At 35.4% G+C, this 19,271-nt stretch overlaps 1 protein-coding gene across 1 annotated transcript in view; it reads right to left on the bottom strand.

The window, feature by feature from the left end:
• The window catches only part of LOC127657279 (tyrosine-protein kinase receptor-like), a 102,336-nt gene that overhangs the window by 11,406 nt on the left and 71,659 nt on the right, over window positions 1-19,271 (bottom strand). Inside the window, exons 15-23 of the mRNA XM_052146006.1 lie at window positions 18,153-18,309; window positions 14,840-15,022; window positions 13,902-14,000; window positions 11,680-11,832; window positions 10,003-10,116; window positions 6,211-6,397; window positions 3,157-3,247; window positions 2,242-2,306; window positions 1,059-1,188 (exon numbers count right to left, since the gene is read on the bottom strand). Of these exons, the coding sequence (XP_052001966.1) occupies window positions 1,059-1,188; window positions 2,242-2,306; window positions 3,157-3,247; window positions 6,211-6,397; window positions 10,003-10,116; window positions 11,680-11,832; window positions 13,902-14,000; window positions 14,840-15,022; window positions 18,153-18,309 (1,179 nt within the window). The remainder of the gene's footprint in view (window positions 1-1,058; window positions 1,189-2,241; window positions 2,307-3,156; window positions 3,248-6,210; window positions 6,398-10,002; window positions 10,117-11,679; window positions 11,833-13,901; window positions 14,001-14,839; window positions 15,023-18,152; window positions 18,310-19,271) is intronic.

The raw sequence follows: 19,271 nt of genomic DNA, 5'->3' as shown, positions 1-19,271 counted from the left end.
CTACAGAAACCGTACTCTCCTCTACCATGTTGAAGGCAGCATAAGCCTATTCTGGTTGAGTACCTACTGTACACTGTTGTCACATGACCTCACTATGTTCCATGTTTAGTTCTGCAACAGATGTCCAGTTTTCATCTCGAAAAAATAAATATGGTTAATTTGCATTTCTTATCCATTTTAAAAAGTCTTAATTTTTGGCAGTTCAAATAATCAAATAATGAGTTTCTAGACATTCATAAACAACCATGCTTAGTAGCTACATTTTCACAGTGAAGGGCATTTGTGTCTTGGAGGTACAGACATCATTTTTCTTATCAGAAAGTGGATGAAATATTGTATTTCACGTTTTGCAGACGATTGTTATTCACAGTACCAAAGCAATTTATATATGTTAGTATATATACACATGCAATAGATGGCTGTCTTCTCTGTATTGCAGGAGTGAAGGGGGAGAGGGGTCCATCCAAATTTGTCATAAATATCCATTTATGACCAACCAGAGTAGGCGTATTGACATTGCTTGAGTGGGCCCAAATGCATAAAAACGTGTAATACAAAATTTTATCTCTAATACTTTTCTTTCATTTTGTTGTTATTTAAACTTAAATATAGGCTGTCAACTTACTACAATTGTTGCACAGCTAAATCATAAAATTCAGATAATTGTGCCCTTGAACTGTTGCTGAATGAATATATGATGCAAGCTGTCTGCTTAAAATTACTGTGTATTTAAAGTATACTGTATACACATACTGTATATAAAGCCTATATCAGTCATATACAGTATATGCCCTTTCCTCAGTTTGAGCCACTGCCCTTAAAAATGTCTGTGCATGGCCCAGATAATTACCATAGACTAAATTCAATCCTAACCCTAAAAGACAACTTTTGGAATTTTAATAATAATAATAAAAAAAATTATGAGTTGGTTTTCAAAATGAGGACATCCTGAAATGTCCCCAAAGACATTTTTTTCAGCTCACTTCTGGGAACAAACTTGTCAACAAAGTTACACTATGTATAGTATGTACACTACTACACAAAACAAACACACTTACAGTTCTGGGGCGGTTTAGTCTCAAGAAGCTCTTTAAGTCTCCTCCCGTCATGAGCTCCAGTAAGATGAAGCGAGGCAGGATCTGCAGACTGACTCCAATACAGCGCACAATGTTCTGATGGCTGAACTTACTGCAGACACAAAAGAGTGGAGAACTTGACTTCAATGAACCATGAACACTTGTTCTGCAGATACAGGTCATCTTGACTCCAACTCGATCACAAACAGTCACACACCTCTATACATGTCAAGCTGTTACTATTATACTATATTATAGTTTATTAGATATCTATTATATTGAAAGTTATACCGTATAACACCTTTAAGTGAAGGGCAGTCTGAGAGGCATTTTGCATTGAAGGATAACAAAGTTTGGTGCTTTGTAACAAATTCTGGAAAAAATTAAAAAACAATTGTCGTCCACATGGTGGAACATGTTAACAGCTAATTGAAATAATTAATGCACTTTTCTCTGTATAATATTATTCAGAGCTTATGTATAACTAGGCCAGTGTTTCCCCAACATTTTTTGTCTTATGTATGATAAGACATTTCATAGCACCACAGAGACACAGTGTTTATGGTTTTAGAGGAAATGAACCATAAATGGCTTACTTATAATTGTCTCTCTGTATTAAGCTGGTATAGGATAAAGTATTTTAACAATGAAAGACTTTAAAAAATTCTGCTTTAATTATTTTTATGATTTTGTCAGGCCTAATATTTTTCAGCTGCAGTTTCTGCTTTCTAGATCTAACAAAGCAAAATCTAAATCTTTTATCGTTTATGTATGGGTTGAAAATTATCTAGACCAATGAAAATTAAGTATGAACGTTGTTGTTCATGTTGTTCATTAACTTCACTAACTACAGTTTTCAGTTTACATAAATGATTATGAAAGAGAATCTCTGCAGAACATCTGCTGCCTGACTAAGGAGGACATTTGCCCATCCAAAAAACAAACAAACAAACAAAAACAGATGTGAACCAGGCAATCAAAACAAACATTTAAAATGGAAGGAAAAGATTTCATAGCCTGAAGTCAGTTGACTGAGAGCAGAGGATTGGAATGACAATCTTTGTTTCCCTACTTGCTGTCTGTCGCACACATGTACAGGCACAGCAATTGTGTGTGTGTGTGTGTGTGCATTTGGGGGAGGCGTGTGTTTTATTGTCAAGCATACCTCATAATCAAGGCCTCCATAAGGAAATCCATCTCATCCTGTTCTGAACAGATTTCTGGAAGAGTCTGACATAGATAAAGAGATAGACAACTCAACAAACAAACAAACAAACAAACAAACAAAACATTTTGAAGATAGTTCTCCCAAAAAAAGAAAACAACTTAACTCATGTTGTTCAAAACCTGCATTACTTTCTTGCTTCCATGGAACAAAAAAGCAGATGTTATTCAGAATGTGACTGACAGTCTCAGTCACTTTTTACTTTCATTGCAATTTTCCTAACATTCACTTTTGGTAACATTTTATTTTAAGGGTCACTAAATTGTTACTATAGAATTGCAACAATCTTGAAGACAATTTGACTTCTTTTTCTGTAGTGAATCATTTACTTACAAAAGTTATTTAGTTGTTTGACATTTATTAGGTGATTACAGTATTTGCAGTAAACTTAATTTACAGTAACTGAAATGTGTGCAAAACAACCCATAACTTTAGTAGGTTAAACTTTCACTTTAGAACAGGGGTTATGGTTAGATGAGGGTTGTTATTAATTTACTAGTAACAGATTTGTAATAGCTTTAATTACTGACTTAATATTGTTTAGTAAACTTGATATATGATCTCTGAAATTTAGCATTTATTACATTACATTCAGACAAAATAAGATGTTTAATAAGTTGGATATGATGGCAAATATATCCTTTCTCTACATTCTGTTACTAATTAATTACTGTATTATTCATGCTTAACTAGTGCATTAATGTGGACCCTTAAAATAAATTGTTACCAGAAAATGATATGGTTTGGAACAACATGAGGGGAATTCTTTTTGTTTTTGTGAACTATTCCTTTAAGAGTACAGTAACAAGGAACGCATGCGCATTAAAAGGCAAAGGCAGATCTGGGAACTCTCACCTTTATAGCGACCTGCATGGCTGTGTCGTCTCCATTCATACCCAAAACCTGTCCTTCATACACTTCCCCAAAGGCACCGTGCCCCAATGCCCTACAGTATAGTTATAGATCCCAGACAGACAGTTGCCAAGACAAGAATGAAATCTTAATTTATTGTCACACAACCATTTCCAAGTAATTTCTACAACTTTCACATGATGTCATCAAGGAGCAGTGGATTAAAGAAATATTAAACACAAGTTATATGCTATACAGTTGCTTCCATTGTAAGTACATAGCTGTCAAAAAAAAATATTTGTTTTTTCAAACTGAGGTATTCAAAACAGTTTTCTTTGGTAATTGACAGCATGCCACAAATGCAGTCGAAGGAGTTTATCTTGTGTTTGATCAGGAATATTTGTTTAATTTATAACAGGGAGTCTCCCTGGAGCAACCTGGGGTTAGATGCCTAGCTTTGTGGTGAAACTCTGGATTTAGTAAACATGCTAAAATGTGTTAAATGTAGTTGAGAGAACTACATTCCTATTGGTTGCTAAAAGGCATAATTCAATTAGCCCAAAAATGTAATGATCAACAGGGTTCCCACGTTTTGCTCAATGAATATCCAAGATTTTTGCAGTCTTCGTGATTACTAGATAATTTTTTTAATGTACATTTTTGTACAGCTGTGCATAAAAAAAGGCAGATCTGTAGCCGAGCGGGCTGCGCTCATGACGTGGTGACATTGCGGGTGACCCGAGTTCGAATCCTGGCTTGTGAAGTGCTGTCCCAATCACATTCAGGCTCTCTACTTTCCCTATCCTATTAAAGCCAAAAGGCCATAAAAATAATAATAAATATAATAAATACTCTATTAAAGACGTTTTTTCCATTACTTTTAAAGATTGTATTCATTTTCAAGACTTCTTTTTTTCTGGGCCTGTAAATCACAACTCTTTTTTTAAAATGTATTAATTTCCATGAATTATTTCTGGAACTGGAAATCACACTTTTATAGTAAAATTCACTGTTATTTTCAGGTTTTCCAAGACTGTGTAAACCCTGAAACAAATACGCAGAACTTTCTGCAAAGTTTTGCACACACAGAATGTGTGAGTCAGCCCGCCTGTGGTTGGCATCAAACAAGCAACCTTCTGACTGAAAATCTCATCATTTATTCACCCTCATGCTATCCCATCTGTGTGACTTTTTCTTCTGCACAACACAAAGATTTTTAGATGATTATCTCAGCTTTGTAGGTCAATAAAATGCAAGTAAATGGTGGCCAGATCTTTGAAGGTCCAAAAATCAAATAAAGGCAGCATAAAAATAATCCATATGACCCCAGTTGTTTAAGCCATGTCTTCAGAAGCGATATGATAAATGTGGATGAGAAACAGGGCCTTGTTTCCCAAAAGCATTGTAAGCTTAAGTAGATCGTAGAATTCATCTTATGATTCATCTTAGTTTTGCAGCCCTTTTCCCAAAAGCATTGTAATTTAAATACTTGAAAATGCTCATAGATTAACGAGTGCTCTGGAGTAGTCATCCAGTGTTAAGAACACCGTAGGCACACAGACTTATGCAGACACCAGCAGGACAAATGCAAAATTACACCTGATACAATATAAACATCTGTAGCTACAAAAAAATGGTTAGTCAATATTGGATGAACAGATCAATTATAAGTAAAAAATAAAAGTTATTTGTGGACTAGTTGGTAACAACAAAGTGGTGGCATGATTGTTGCAGAAAACAGTAAAACTTACAATCAGTGAGACGGAAGGAAAAAATTCAATAACTTGCTGCCTTAAATGAAAATAGCCTGTACAGTATATTGGCTCCTCATCTTCATCTCCTCTTCCTCTCTGACACCTAAGGGCACTCTCAAATGCACCACATGTTGTGTAGTACCTCACATGTTGTGTAGCATTAATGTTACTGTTATCACTTTTGAAGAGTAAAGAGCAGTTTTCCCTTTGATAGGTGAATGTCCCTAAAGTGCAGCTTCCCTGCGTCTCCTTATTTTGCGCTCCACAATAATACGGTGAACCTTGTTATATTCATTAAATGCTTGTTGTTATAAGCAGGACCATAAACAGGGCCTCCACTGTCTTCACTGATACTGGAAGATTTAATCTCGACCCACAGAGCCATTTTTAAAAACAAAATATTAAAATGCGCATCTGATGAACGAAGCAATGATTGTGTAAAAGAAATATATTGTTCTGCACAAAACGATTGCAAACAAAATGCAATTATGTAGTGAATTAAATGTAAAAAATATTTGTAAATATTTCCAGTTAGGTAAATTACAAAAGTTTTTAAAATTGCGCAACAAATATAATGTTGCAATGACAAGCAGCACTATTTGGTCACATTTCAGCACTTCATGTTTGTGGACAACGTCTCTCTTAAGTAGCACTTAAATCACGTCCTCGCACATTCATGTTAAGTGCAGTTTTGGAAAATGCACGTTAAAAATAACGAACGTTCATAAAGACATAGAACACGTTCTTAAATGCAAAGCTCAATTGTTATTGGGAAAAACAGCCCTGATCAATATTTAAGTCCTTTTTTACTATAAATTGTCCTCCCTACCCAGTAGGTGGCGATATGCACAAAGAATGCGAATCACCAGAAACAAAAGAAAACATTAGAAAGTGGAGATAAATAGTAAAAAATTACTTAAATATTGATCTCCTTCTCACCCACACTTATCATATCGCTTCTGAAGACATGGATTTAACCACTGGAGCTACTGGATTACTATTTGTTGCCTTTATGTGCTTTTTGGACCTTCAAAGTTCTGGCCACCATTCACTTGCATTGTATGGAATTTCAGAGCTGAAATATTCTTCTAAAAATCTTTCAGCAGAATAAATAAAATCGTACACATCTGGGATGGAATGAGGTTGAGTAAATAATGAGACAATTTTCATTTTTGGGTGAACTATCCTTTAACCTCTACACCACACCACATATCATTGTAATTTTGTAGACATTATATCATAAAAACCATATTTATATGACTGTTTTATGTATGAAGTGGCATACAGTATAGATTTGGTGTACCTGAGAAGTGTGATATTCTTACGTGGCACCTCCTTAAGCTCACTTAGCGAAGCCGCCTTCCCGGCAAAGCAGTAGTTGGGGTTGTAGTCAGTCATTATGGTGGAGGAACGAATTTTGCTAAGCTTGTACTCTGGGCTCTGCAGACGAATCCTGACAGCATTCAAGTGGTTCTTCTTACGATAATATACTGCAAAGAGACAAAACACATCATTGTTGAGTGATTGTTGAGTGTTTTTGAGAAATGCACTCTTTCATTTACATGATTATTTGTATCAGAGTAGATGAAAGTCTCTGATGTGGATAAGAAATGTTGTATCCTAAAAGTTTCAATAAGCTTTTAACATATTGGCAATTCTCTCAAATAACCAAAACAACCAAGTGCACTTATTTCTCCCTAGGGAACTCTATAAAGATCAGAAAATTTTGCTTTTAGCATTTTAATATAAAAGAAAGACCCTCAGGTAAGGAGTGAAGCTCTGGACGTTTTAGATGACAATCGGGCAGGGTGGACTCACCCTCAACGGAGGCTGCCCATGTCCCCGATGCAGGTTGGTAGTCTGCTGGGGAGGGCGCTGCGTGGAGGTGAGAGGTCCCCTTTTGCCATCAGGCTGCTGGCGCAGTGGCGCGAAGCCGGCAGGAAGTTGACCAGGGATTAGGGGTGAGGGAGGGAAGGCCCAAGCAAAGACTACCAACCTGCATGGGGGAGAGCTCAGGGGAAGAGACACAGTTAGTGTCCATTTGAGCTCAGAGTGAGGACTCAGAGACCTTGCTCGGCTGTTTAAATTGACCTAATAGGAGTGTACCTTTATAACAGTCTTGCATGTACGGTACAGAACTTTGTTTAAGTAATGTTGGGAGTATGTAGATAATTTAATTATTAAGTAACCCAATTAAGACAGATCATGGTGGATTAACCTTACAAAAAAAAAAAAGTTTCACTTTTCTTTAAGTATTTGAGTTATGGCAAGTCTTTATTTACTGTATCTTACAAAGACATACAAAGACATGGCATGGCACAGCATATCTATAGTTAGTGCACAAGTCAAACAGACAATATATGTTTGTTTATTTTGTTCATTAGACATAAGGGAATACCTGATATTAAGCATGGTCATACAAAAATAAAGCATTTATAGTTATTACTGCAATTGTCAATTGAGCACCCTGATAAACAATTGGTTTAAGGCATACCTTAGTCACATTTGAAGGGTTTGGGAAATTTGGTGGCTTAAGAGAATAAAAAGATTGTGACAAAAAGGCAACAATCTAGATCTGTGATATGATTTATCTACATCAATCATTTATGTTTTGTCTAAAGAAGCTAGAATATGTAACATTTAAAATGTTACATTCCAACAAAATACCTACTCATAGAGAATTTGAGCAACCCAACTATTTTCAATAACATGTTTCACACCATTGAAAAGAACCAACCTACTTGTGAATGACTGTAAAAAGTATTTTCTAGGTATGCATGATATGTCGGTAACAATATCGGCATTGGATATATAAGTGTTTTATAATTATCTACATCAGCCATGCACATTATAATTAATTGATTAATTACAAATATCTGATTTGTAATGTTAAATTCCAGATTGGAGCATTAGCGTGAATGCTGTTAAATAAAAAAAAAATCTAGGTTTAACACAAGTTAAGCTCAATCCACAGCATTTGTGGCAAAATATTTACTATCACAAATATTTAAGTGAATGGGGGCCAATCCATAAACATTTAAATACACAATGTTTCAAAAATATAGCCACAAGACGTTAACAATATGTGTGTTGACTTGAGTTTAGTGTGATAAAATCGCATACTAAACCTTTATAACTTCTATAAAGTTATAGCCAATTTTACAACTTTGTTGCCATGATGATGAAATGCCAACAAACCCTAAAACCCTACTTAACGATGATTTAAACAACTTTACAGCTCAAATAATACATGAGTTTTAACAGAAGAATTAATGTAAGTGCTTTTATAAAATTTCAAGCAGCACGTTTCTGTCTTCAAGCCCTCCAAAAATGGGTCCCATTGACTTCCATTATAAGTGCCACACCGTAACTAACACCGTAATTGCTTTTTTTAAATAAAAGGACGGACAGTTCATAATTATTTTTTGTGGTAATCAGCATTGTCACAAATGCTGTCGATTGAGCTTAAATTGTATTGAACCAGGAATAGTCCTTAAAGCAATTATCAGTTTTTTTATTTGTATTATCTCCTAAATCTTTATTAGTGCATCCCTGGTCAATTCATCTCTTTTGACGTCATTGTTTCTAGAGATACTTTTACAGCATTGTTGGAGTTTTTCCTTTTTTCAAAAGTGAGTATGTTTGACAGCCACCAGTGTCACAAAGGTATTATGGATCTGAACAATTATAAAAAATAAAAAAAAGACAGGAAAGGACAGGACAGAAAATATGTATTCAACAAGATGCCCACATTTATAGGGACAGTGTATCATGACACCCTCAAAATTCCCTCACTGTCCTATGTTGGAAAATATATATATTTTTGCCCTTGAATTAAATGTTGTCGCAAATACAAAACACACGTTAAATAGCAGCAATTAAACTGGAATACAAATTAAGCTCAATCGACAGCATTTGAGATATAAGGATGATTACCTCCTTTTTTTGTTTTCATTATTATTATTTTTTATTATTTTCTAACTTGTTTTCTTAAAAAAAAAAGCAAAAGGCGAGGTTACAGTGAGGCTCTTACAATCGAAGTGACTAGGGCCAATGTTTGGAGGGTCTAAGGCAGAAATGTCAAGCTTATAAATTTATAAAAGCACTTACATGAAATAGTCAGTTAAAAAATATATTTTTTGAATCAGTGAATATTTTAACGTTTACGGATTGGCCCCATTCACTTCCATTGTAAAAGCCAGATTTTTGCTTTTTTAAAGAAAAGGAGGGACGAGTACAAATAAAATATATATTTGTGGTAATCAACATTATACTACAAATGCTGTCAATTGAGCTTAACTTGTATTAATCCTGGAATATTCCTTTAAGATTAGCAAATGTTTGCTATTTGTATTTAATGTATAATGTATTTTTTGTTAATTTTCCTATATTTTAACTGAACTAAATAAACTAAACAGCAAACACAGAATGACAAAATTAAAAACAGAAGGAACAAGTTTGGATAATTATGAATTGCTGCAGATATAATTGTCAGTTATTTCATTTAGTTTGGCATAAAGGTTCTGTAATACTACAGGTGACAAATATTTGGCATTATTGGGTTTTAAATGGGTTGAGAGGGGTTCATATCATCCATATAAATCTGTATGTGTGTCAATTGTCACTATTTTAAGACCCACGTACCCCGGTACAGGGACCCACCTATTGAGCAATTATTTTTCACAGTAATAAAGTGCAGTAAGAAATTTGGCCTGGTTTCACATAATTGTCCCAATAATTCTTTTACATCACAGTTTTGTTCATGTCACATATAACTCTAAACTTATTTCTTTCTGATCAAACTCTAATGCCCAATGGCTCATGAAATAGCCCTTTATCTTTTTTTGTCTAAAATATTTGTGGGGTATGAAAATGGAAAAAATGTTTAGTTGTCTTTCCTTTCCTCCTCAAAATTACTGTTCCTAGCAGCTCTCAAAGCACTGATGCTGCTCTCTCTTAAACTTGCTTTTCAGGGAAGTACAATTTAACATGGCAAAATCTTTGCTGTAGTGTCACAGAGAGATAAATGGAACATGTCAGAGCCGATGGAAGGTTGAAGGCACAGAGTTGAGGAAGAACTGGAAGAGTCTCTTACTGAGAGTGAGGCTGGCGCAGATCAGAACGACACCTGTTATTACCGTGGACGCAATCACTGCCAGGATAAAAATAAGGGATGGGGGCCCATCTGCCAGGGAGCCCAGAGAAACAACTGTGGGATGAGATGGACAGTGATATATGAAACATCTTTAGAACAATTACATTTATAGACTGGTAGAAAAGATTACAAATGAGATATCTTTAAAGGAATAGTTCACCAAAATGTTTTAATTCTGTCATAATTTATTCACCCTCATGTAGTACTCATGTAAAAATGCCTCCAGAAGACTTGAAATATAATGCTTGAGGCACATGGACTACGTTTTGTCACATTCTGGCCTGACAAGTGTACCGTGTACCATGTTTGTGTGTGTCAATGTTCTCCCTCTTGATTCTCACAGGTGCTGCCCAGCAGCAATCATAGCTTGTTAGGGGAGTGGCAATAACGTCATATAAATAAAATAGCCTGCTTCTCTCTCGCTGTTGCTTGTGTGCAGTGATTTAATGATTACAGTGACATGATATAAGAGATATTTAAGATTCCACACAATTTCATGATCAGTCATCAAATAAGCAAATTTGTGACATTAAATTTGTTTTAATGTCTTTGTAAAAAGCTGTGTGGCCACAATAAAGCCACTTGTTAGTGGGGCTAATCAGGAAAAAACAACTTCAATTTGCTAGGGAGCATAAAGATTGGACTGTGGAGCCATGGAAAAAGATCATGTGGTCTGATGAGTCCATATTCCAAAGCGATGGGCACATCAGGTTAAGAAGGGAAGCGCATGAAGCAATGCACCCGTCATGCATAGTGCCCACTGTACAAGCCTATGGAGGTAGTGTTATACCTATATGTAGGGGTTGCTTCAATGGACCCTTTTCATGCGTAAGCGTTCGTGAAGCAAAAGCCATTATAGTTGGTTAATGGCAGTACATGGGGGACCGCAGCAAATGTAATTTTTGCTTACCTATTTGCTCCAACAGCAAAAGAAATAAATCAACGATTACACTTTCACAGCTTTGCAAAAGAATATAAAATCATAGCGCTGGATAACAGCAGTAAGAAGAGAGACAATGGACACATTTTCTGCCACTCCCTCAACAGCTATGTTAGAAGCCTCATCACAGCTGTGGTAACTGATTTTTTTTTAAACTTATTCCAGGGTAATATAATACAATGTACACTGATAAATATTTTTTTACATTGGAAATATAAAAAAAGTTTGCAACAATTACATTTACATTACACTACACATTTGTTAAGGGGTATGAAACATCAATGTTGCTGCAACATGTTAAACTCAAAATGTCTTTGGGATGTGTTGGAGAAGACTTTATGGAATGGTTCGCTCTCCCATCATCAATACAAGATCTCGGGCCAAAAATGAATGCAACTCTGGATGGAAATAAATGTTGTGAGGTTGCATAAGGCTTTTTAAACAATGCCACAATGAATGTGCACATAATCAAATCTAAATGCAGTCCAACAAAATTTTACAAAATGAAACTTTTTTTTTGGCCAGGCAGTGTACTCTTACTCTATGACAACAACTGTCTCATTTGTACCAATTTGTATTTCAATGAAACATATCTGAGACTGTCATGAGCTATGAAAGACAATTTCTGAGCAATACATTTTCCTCTAGGGAATGCATAGATTATTTAGCTACTGTACCTGTGCAGGTGACATTGTCTGGTGCAAGCACCTCATTGTTGTCACACAAGCAGAAGATGAGCCTGGTATCTTCAACTCGCTTACAGCTCTGGGTCTGACAGTGGCTGCAATTCAGAAACACCTTGATCTCAGCTTCCCCGTGACTCTCCATGGCTAGAACACAGCACAAAACAACACATCAATATGTGCACAGCTCTAGCACAGCGCTGGTACAGATCAGTGTAAAAACTAGGAAGTCTTCTTGTCTTTTACACGTTATGTACTTGCTAACTTTAAACTGAACAAAAAATTCTGGGGGACCATAAAGGATCATAATAACTGATTTGGCATCTGTTCAAGTTACAGTAAAACCTGTATCTGTGATTAAATGGTTAGTTCATGCAAAAATGAAGATTCTCTCATCATTTCATCAACGAGTGTCCTCAAAAGCAAAACAATCGCTTTGGGTGAGACACAGATCAATATATAAGTCCTTCTCACTATAACTGCTTACTTCTGGTCACTCTCTGATGCGTGTCCAAAAAGGGACTCATGTAAGCATGCTGCAAGCATGCATTTTTATGCGAGAACTGCTGTGTGTGATACCACCCAAAGTTCAGCTCGATTTGTTTAAAAGAGAATGGTGTTCACAAGCTTCATTGGTTTTGCTTTAATTTGAACAAGCCAATACACTTACGTCACGTGAGAGGCGGCACGAATGGAGTCCCCTTGTGGTCGTGCTTTGGAGAGCTACCGGAAGTAAACAATTATAGTGAAAAGGTGAAATATTAATCTGTTTCTAACCCAAAGTGATCTTATCACTTTAGAACACATTAATTTAACCACTGGAGACGTATGGATTACTTTTATTATGATTGTCTGTGCTTTTTAGAGCTTAAATTGCTGATCACCATTCACTTGCATTGTATGGACCTACAGACCTGAAATATTCTTCTAAAAATCTTCATTGGTGTTCAGCAGAAGAAAGAAAGTCATACACATCTGGGATGGCACGAGGGTAAATAAATGTGAGAGAATTTTCATTTTTGGGTGAACTACCCCTTTAAAATTAATACCTTTATTAGCAACAAACATGGTTGCATTATATAACGATTAACAGATCCATAGTTAATGTACATTCAAATGGTTTAAAATGTCAAGAAACTCTGATTAATATATTTTCATATACAGTACATTAATATTTAAATGCACATGCACTACTGACGTTAAGAATTTAATATTTTTGTTAATGTCTTTTTAATACAATTTATCATAAAATACTACTAAAGATTTGTCTGTGCTTAGTCGCACAAGAGACAGTCAGTCTGGACTCTGGCCCTTTAACTGCAAACACTCTTGCAGTAATAGACTGCAGCGCCAACTTCAATAAGTCACGTAAGTTCTTCTATTATATACCACAAGCTGCATTTCTCATTTCCACATCCAATATTAAATCAGTGTGTGCCATTGTGTGTATGTTTTTGTATGACTTATTTTCTCAAACAGCCAACTTCTCTGAGACAAACAAAGACTGCAAGCTCATATTTACAGTATTGTGTATTAAATAAAATAAAAAGTATTTTAAACCTTTTGTAGAATTGATTCTAGAGTAACAACATGCATGTTTGTGCCATTGCAATTCTGTGCATGGGTAGTTGACATTAAGTACTTTTTGGAAGTTGACGCCCTGTGATTTGACATACTAAAATCCATCTATAACTATTATAAAAGGTGTTTTGCTAATTATTTTCTAATTATTATGCATGCAGTTTTTATGACAATATGAAACTACTGTATATGTAATATTGGCACTTTTAACAATCATGACCATTTAAAATAATAGTAAAGACAAAAGGTATTAAAAATAGTGGAGAACTTAAAGTCTTAATATCTGTCATCGTTTACTCAACCTCATGTTGTTCAAAACCCTTGTGACATTCTTTCTTCACGAAAAACAAAAGGAGATGTTAGGCAGAATGTGATCCTCTTTCACCATTCACTTTCAGTGTATGGAGAAAAGATCCAATGAAAGTGAATGGTGACTGAGACATTTTCGAGTGACTTTAAGAGAAATGTTGACCCGTCATAGCACCTAAAATATACACTTACCTGTATTCCGTACATGTACATTTTAATCTTGATGTTGATTAAAAGAAAAGTGCAAGGACATTTTATATCAGTGTTATAACAGTACCCACATAAGTATTAGAGACTTAGACAGCTGAGATAAAGTAAAGACACACCTGCCAGTGGTTGTAAAAATATCTTTCCCATTGGGTGGACAAAAGAGATTCCATCTTGTCCATCTGCTGTGATCCCATCAAAAAGGGGTGCATCACCACCTGGTCAGATGTGATATGAAATATTAAGATTCCATTTTTAACTCAGCCTCATGCTATCCCAGATGTGTATGACTTTCTCCTGCCTAATACACTTGAAGATTTTTAGAAGAATATTTCAGTTCTGTAGGTCCATACAATGCAAGTTATTGGGTACAAAAATCTTAAAGCACCAAAATGCACATACAGGCAGTACAAAGGTAATCCGTAAGACACCATATCTTCAGAAGCGATATGAAAAGCGTGTGTGAGAAACAGATCCATATTTAAGTCCGTTTTTATCATAAATTCTCCTCCCTCCACAGTAGGTGGCGATATGCATGAAGAATGCAAATATCCAAAACCAAAAAAAGAAGAATGTGAAAGTGGAAATTGATAGTAAAAAAGGACTTCAATATCAATCATATCTCTTCTGAAGATATAGATTTAACAAGTGGATTCATTTGGATTATTTTTATGCTGCCTTTATGTCTTTGTGGAGCTTAAACATTTTGGTACCCATTCACTTCCATTGTGAGGACATAAAAAGCAGAAATATTCTTCTAAAATTCTTTGTTCATGTTCAGAAGAAAGAAAGTCATCTGTGACAGAATGAGAAAGTGACAATTTACTGTACATTCTGTTTTAAGTTTGAAAATTATATCTATTGATTTATTATTTGATGCTTAGAGCAAAATGTGTTGCTTGATAAGAGTTTTTGTGCTTTGTTTAATTAAAATAAAAACAATTTGGTTAGATTTTTTTTATATATACTGTATAATGCATAGAAACTCATAAGTTCCCCTTAAATATCCAAATAATTTTGGGGCTGTCTGTCCAAGTGCTTATAATATCCCATTCACCTCTGTATCCTCCACCACCCCCTCCGGCAGTGCAAGCGCCCCCTCCCCCTCCAAACCCCCCAAATGTAGCCCATCCGAGCTTAGACAGAGCTTGAGGACAGGATGAGCCTCCCTGTCCTCCTTCAACCAGAGATTTCCCTGCCCAAGGGAGATAGGAGTCGTCGCTCCATCCACCTCCGCCTCCTAAACACTCACACAAAAATACAAACAAGCACATTACTGATGTGTCTAAAGATGTTCATTTACAATTCTTACAAAACTTTGGTTTGAGGAAGAAATATTCAGCAAGTTTGAAGAGTAATTATAATTGGTGGTTATATTGTATTTGTCTTTAAAACTGAGAGCTCAGAACTGCTTTCATATGGCTACTTAGCATATAAAGCATCTCCCAGATGTCTAACCCACAAAACAACCTTCATAACTTAGAGGATTGTCACAAGATAATGTGATCCTGATGGTTGAACTGAGAAAGCAGCAAGCTCTTATTTTTGTGAAAACCTGGTTGGTAGCTAATGCAATTAAGCAGCCCAAAAAAAAACATACAGAAATGTGGCATTAGCTGCAATTTGGGGGGAAAAATGTTGACCTTCATACAAACCTACACAACAGTTTAATTGTTTGCATTCAAAGAAAACAATTTCAATTTCAAATCACGATAACCAACCACTGGCCTTGTGCTTGTATATTGCAGATTGAAAGAACATGCCTTTAAATGGGTCCAGGTTTCATACAAATATATATATATATATATATATATATATGTGACCTGTTCCATTAGTAACTTCCACCAAGAAACATATTTTGAACTTTATGCATTAAAGTAAAAAGGTAGTAGAAGTTCTAGACTTTAAATTATATGATTAGGTTTCTTCTCCAAACATTTCCTGAGATATAATACTTTTACTTTAAGGCATGTGTCAGGAACCTTTTTTCACAAAGGAGCCAATTCTTAAATTTTTGGTTGATGCATTTTTTTGAAAGAGCCATAGCACAAACTAATAATTTACTATTTTCAAAAACAACGTTTTTCAATAAAACAAAAAGTTCATATTGCCCATAGACTACTTAAAAACACAAAAACAAGCAAATATGCGAAAATAGGTAACATGTTGCAATGTGGAATTGAGTACACGTGTTTGTGTGGGTCTCCATAAAATGACTTCGTTCATGAAAAATGTTACTTGCTTTTTGGGCTGGGCGATACGTAAAAAATATTTTAACGATAATTGCCTTTAAAATATCACAATATCCGATTATATGGTCAACCCCCCTGCCAAGGGTCAGTGAATATTCTTGCTTTATTGATTTAGCATTGAAATGTAATTAATTTATTGAAACATAAAAACTTAAACAAAAGACACTTCTAAATTCAAACTGCACTTTAAACGAAACAAAAAAAGCAATTAAAATAACAAAGTGATTAAAAAAATATTTTATATAACCACCCCAAATCCAAACATTTACTGTCTCCAATGGCACCATTTGCTATCACGCAAACATCCTCAACAGCACCAGGTGAAAAATGACTAATAGCCAACAACTTAAGAACTAAAGACAATTATAAATGTAAAGATAATTATAATAATCATCATAATAAATAAGCCTAATAAATTCCCTTGTGTTCCCAAAATAATGCTGCCAAATGTGTTCTTATCGAATGTGTTTGTATTGCATTTTGGTAATACAGTTAATGCTGCCTAAAGAAAATAAAATAGAACATGTCTTATATTACTTTATGATTTAATCACTTTTGTATTTGTTTCTTTAATACAATGATACATATTACTGAATCTGCAGAGTTGCATTCCCAATGTGTAAGAGCAAACTTCTCCATGGAAATAAAGCAAACTAAACTCACAGCACCTCACGAGATGATCGGAGATCATTTGCAGCATTCTTATAGATGACATTATTTTTGCAAAACATTTTCAGTCAAATGAAACTGAGAAAAAAATGAAAATTCATTACATGCACTTGTTCGACGAGACAGGTTCCTGTTGCACTCCTCTGAACAAACAGCGAATCAGACACAAACATTGATGGCTTTAATTTGTCTGTTCATATATAATAAAGTTTCTTCAAGCAAGTGTCTTTTTGACTTACAGTATTTCTTGTCATGTGTCACTCCGAGACGTCTCACAGGTCGCCCACCTTTTGCGGGTAGAGGAGCAAAATTACTCACACATGAAATACCTGCATTTGAACAAGGAGCTTGTGAACTGTATTGAACCTCGTTGCATTTGGAGTGTGGCGGGTGATATTTCATACCCTGGGCGCACATAAAAATAACGAACGTTCGTAAAACTGCTCATAGAAAATGCTCTTAACCGCTAAGATCAATAGTTATTGGGAAACGAGGACCAGAACTCTATGCATATGCGTGTCTTGGAGAAGTGTTTTCATTGCACTCATGAATAGCAGAGTTCAAAATATAATCACGTTTCATCAAACGCACGTCTTTGTGTCTAATTTTTTGTAATATATCACTCCGAGAAGTCTTACAGGTCACTTTCCACAGTGGCTGGTAAATCAGCAAAATACTCCGCATGAAAAATACACATTTGGCGGTGTTCATTTCAAACCTTGTTCACCAGGAGTAGGCTGTATGGAAAATTATGGAGAAAGGAAATCAAAACACTGTCATTGACTTCAAGCTTTGCAATCGCACCCACACTTTCTGCAGGAAAATTATTTCTAGAAAGCTTTAGATCATTTGTTGGTAAATTGTGAGACACCCGGCGAGCCAATTGATTTATAACAAAGAGCCACTTGTGGCTCGCAAGCCATTAAACCCCTGCTTTAATGCATAAAGCTCAAAATGTGTTTCTAGGTCAAAGTGATTCACAATGATGTACCAGGTCACATATTGTTAAGCAAAGAGTAAGGTCAAATTAAATCTTTTGGGCTGAAATTGAATTTGATCTTACTCTTTGCTTAACAATATGTGACCTGGTACATCATTGTGAATGAACATAATAGTGAATGTAAGGGCTATGATTTCTTTTCTTTTCTCACTTATAATATTCAAAAATGTTTATCTTTAAAAATCTTAAGTTCAACAGATTTTATCAGAGACATTTATCAGATTTTATCAGAGACATAATATTTGATACTATGTTTAAGTTGAAACATACAAGCGACTTTGCTTGACCAGGAAAAATGGTCTAGAGCTGGGTTTTGCCTTTTTCACCACTTTGGTGTCATATGGTGTGCCAAAAAAATTCAAACACTAGCTTCTTTGTCATTGGTAGAAAGTGATCATTTCTAGAATATTTCTAAACACATATTGGAGTGATAAATGCTTGAAAGAGACCTGCTGCTCCCGATTTGCCATTGACACCAGAGGCTGCAGTGTCATTCTCATACTGTTCCAGGAAAATCTGGTCCAGGCTGCTTTCAGGGTCCTCCAGGTAGGCCTTCCCTCCCCCTCCAGCTGCAATCAGCAAAGGAACTGGTTCCCCATTCTCCATCTTCCCCCAAAGATAAAAAAAAAAAATTATCTTTCTAGTCAAGCCCTCGCTTCCATCTGTGTTTCAGTTTGAACAACTCTAAATGATTTCAGGATGTCTCAAAAATGCTCGTCAAGACAGGCACTATCAGATGGACTGCCATTCACATGGCTCTCCTTAAGAGGACTCACAAGACTGTGATGGAGGTGATTAAATAAGTGTTTGAGAAAAGACAACAGAGAAAAAAACAAAGATCTTGGCTGGGTTTCCTAAAGCACTAAGTAGAACATTAGCAGTACATTAGCATCATAACCTGAGTAATTCGTAAAAACGTTCGTAAATTAACAAGTGCTTTGAACTGCTAAGTCCATTAAGTGCAACTTAAATGTATATTTCTTGCATCTTTCACAGGTTATCAAACAAAATGGGACATTTAATAAATTTTATTAATATATTTTGATAATTGGAAAGCCATTGTAAACTATTTCAGAGGATAAAAACGTGTTTAAAATTTTTTTCTGAAATCAATAGGCAGTCTCCGCAGTCTGCGAAGGCGCCATGAAAGGTCTAAATTACCAGACACTTAATACAGTATAACATTATATTAGCCTTCTTTGAAGAGTTTCCAGCCAATGTAACAAAACTTTAGGCTACGTGAGAGCTCCTTACGATTCACAGATCGAACATTCACGTTACATGCATTTATTGCATCACTTTCATTCATCTCTATAATTGTGCATCAATATATCTAAAACTCTGTCTTACCAAAGCCATAATTAGTTATTTAATTAAATTCTGTAATAGTTAGGTAATAAAATTCAGTGCCTCAACAAGGTAACAAACAACTTCCATGTTTGTCAGTATTTCCATCTTATTTTCATTTTGAGAAGACAACCACCTGAACATACTGGCCAAAGTGACCAGCACCTTTAGACTGGACAGCTCCCGTAACGAAGCACTTAAGTTCACCTTTATAATAAGCA

The sequence above is a fragment of the Xyrauchen texanus genome, chromosome 16, assembly GCF_025860055.1.
Source record: "Xyrauchen texanus isolate HMW12.3.18 chromosome 16, RBS_HiC_50CHRs, whole genome shotgun sequence".
Lineage (NCBI taxonomy): Eukaryota > Metazoa > Chordata > Actinopteri > Cypriniformes > Catostomidae > Xyrauchen > Xyrauchen texanus.
This window is presented reverse-complemented; position numbering and strand designations above follow the sequence as displayed.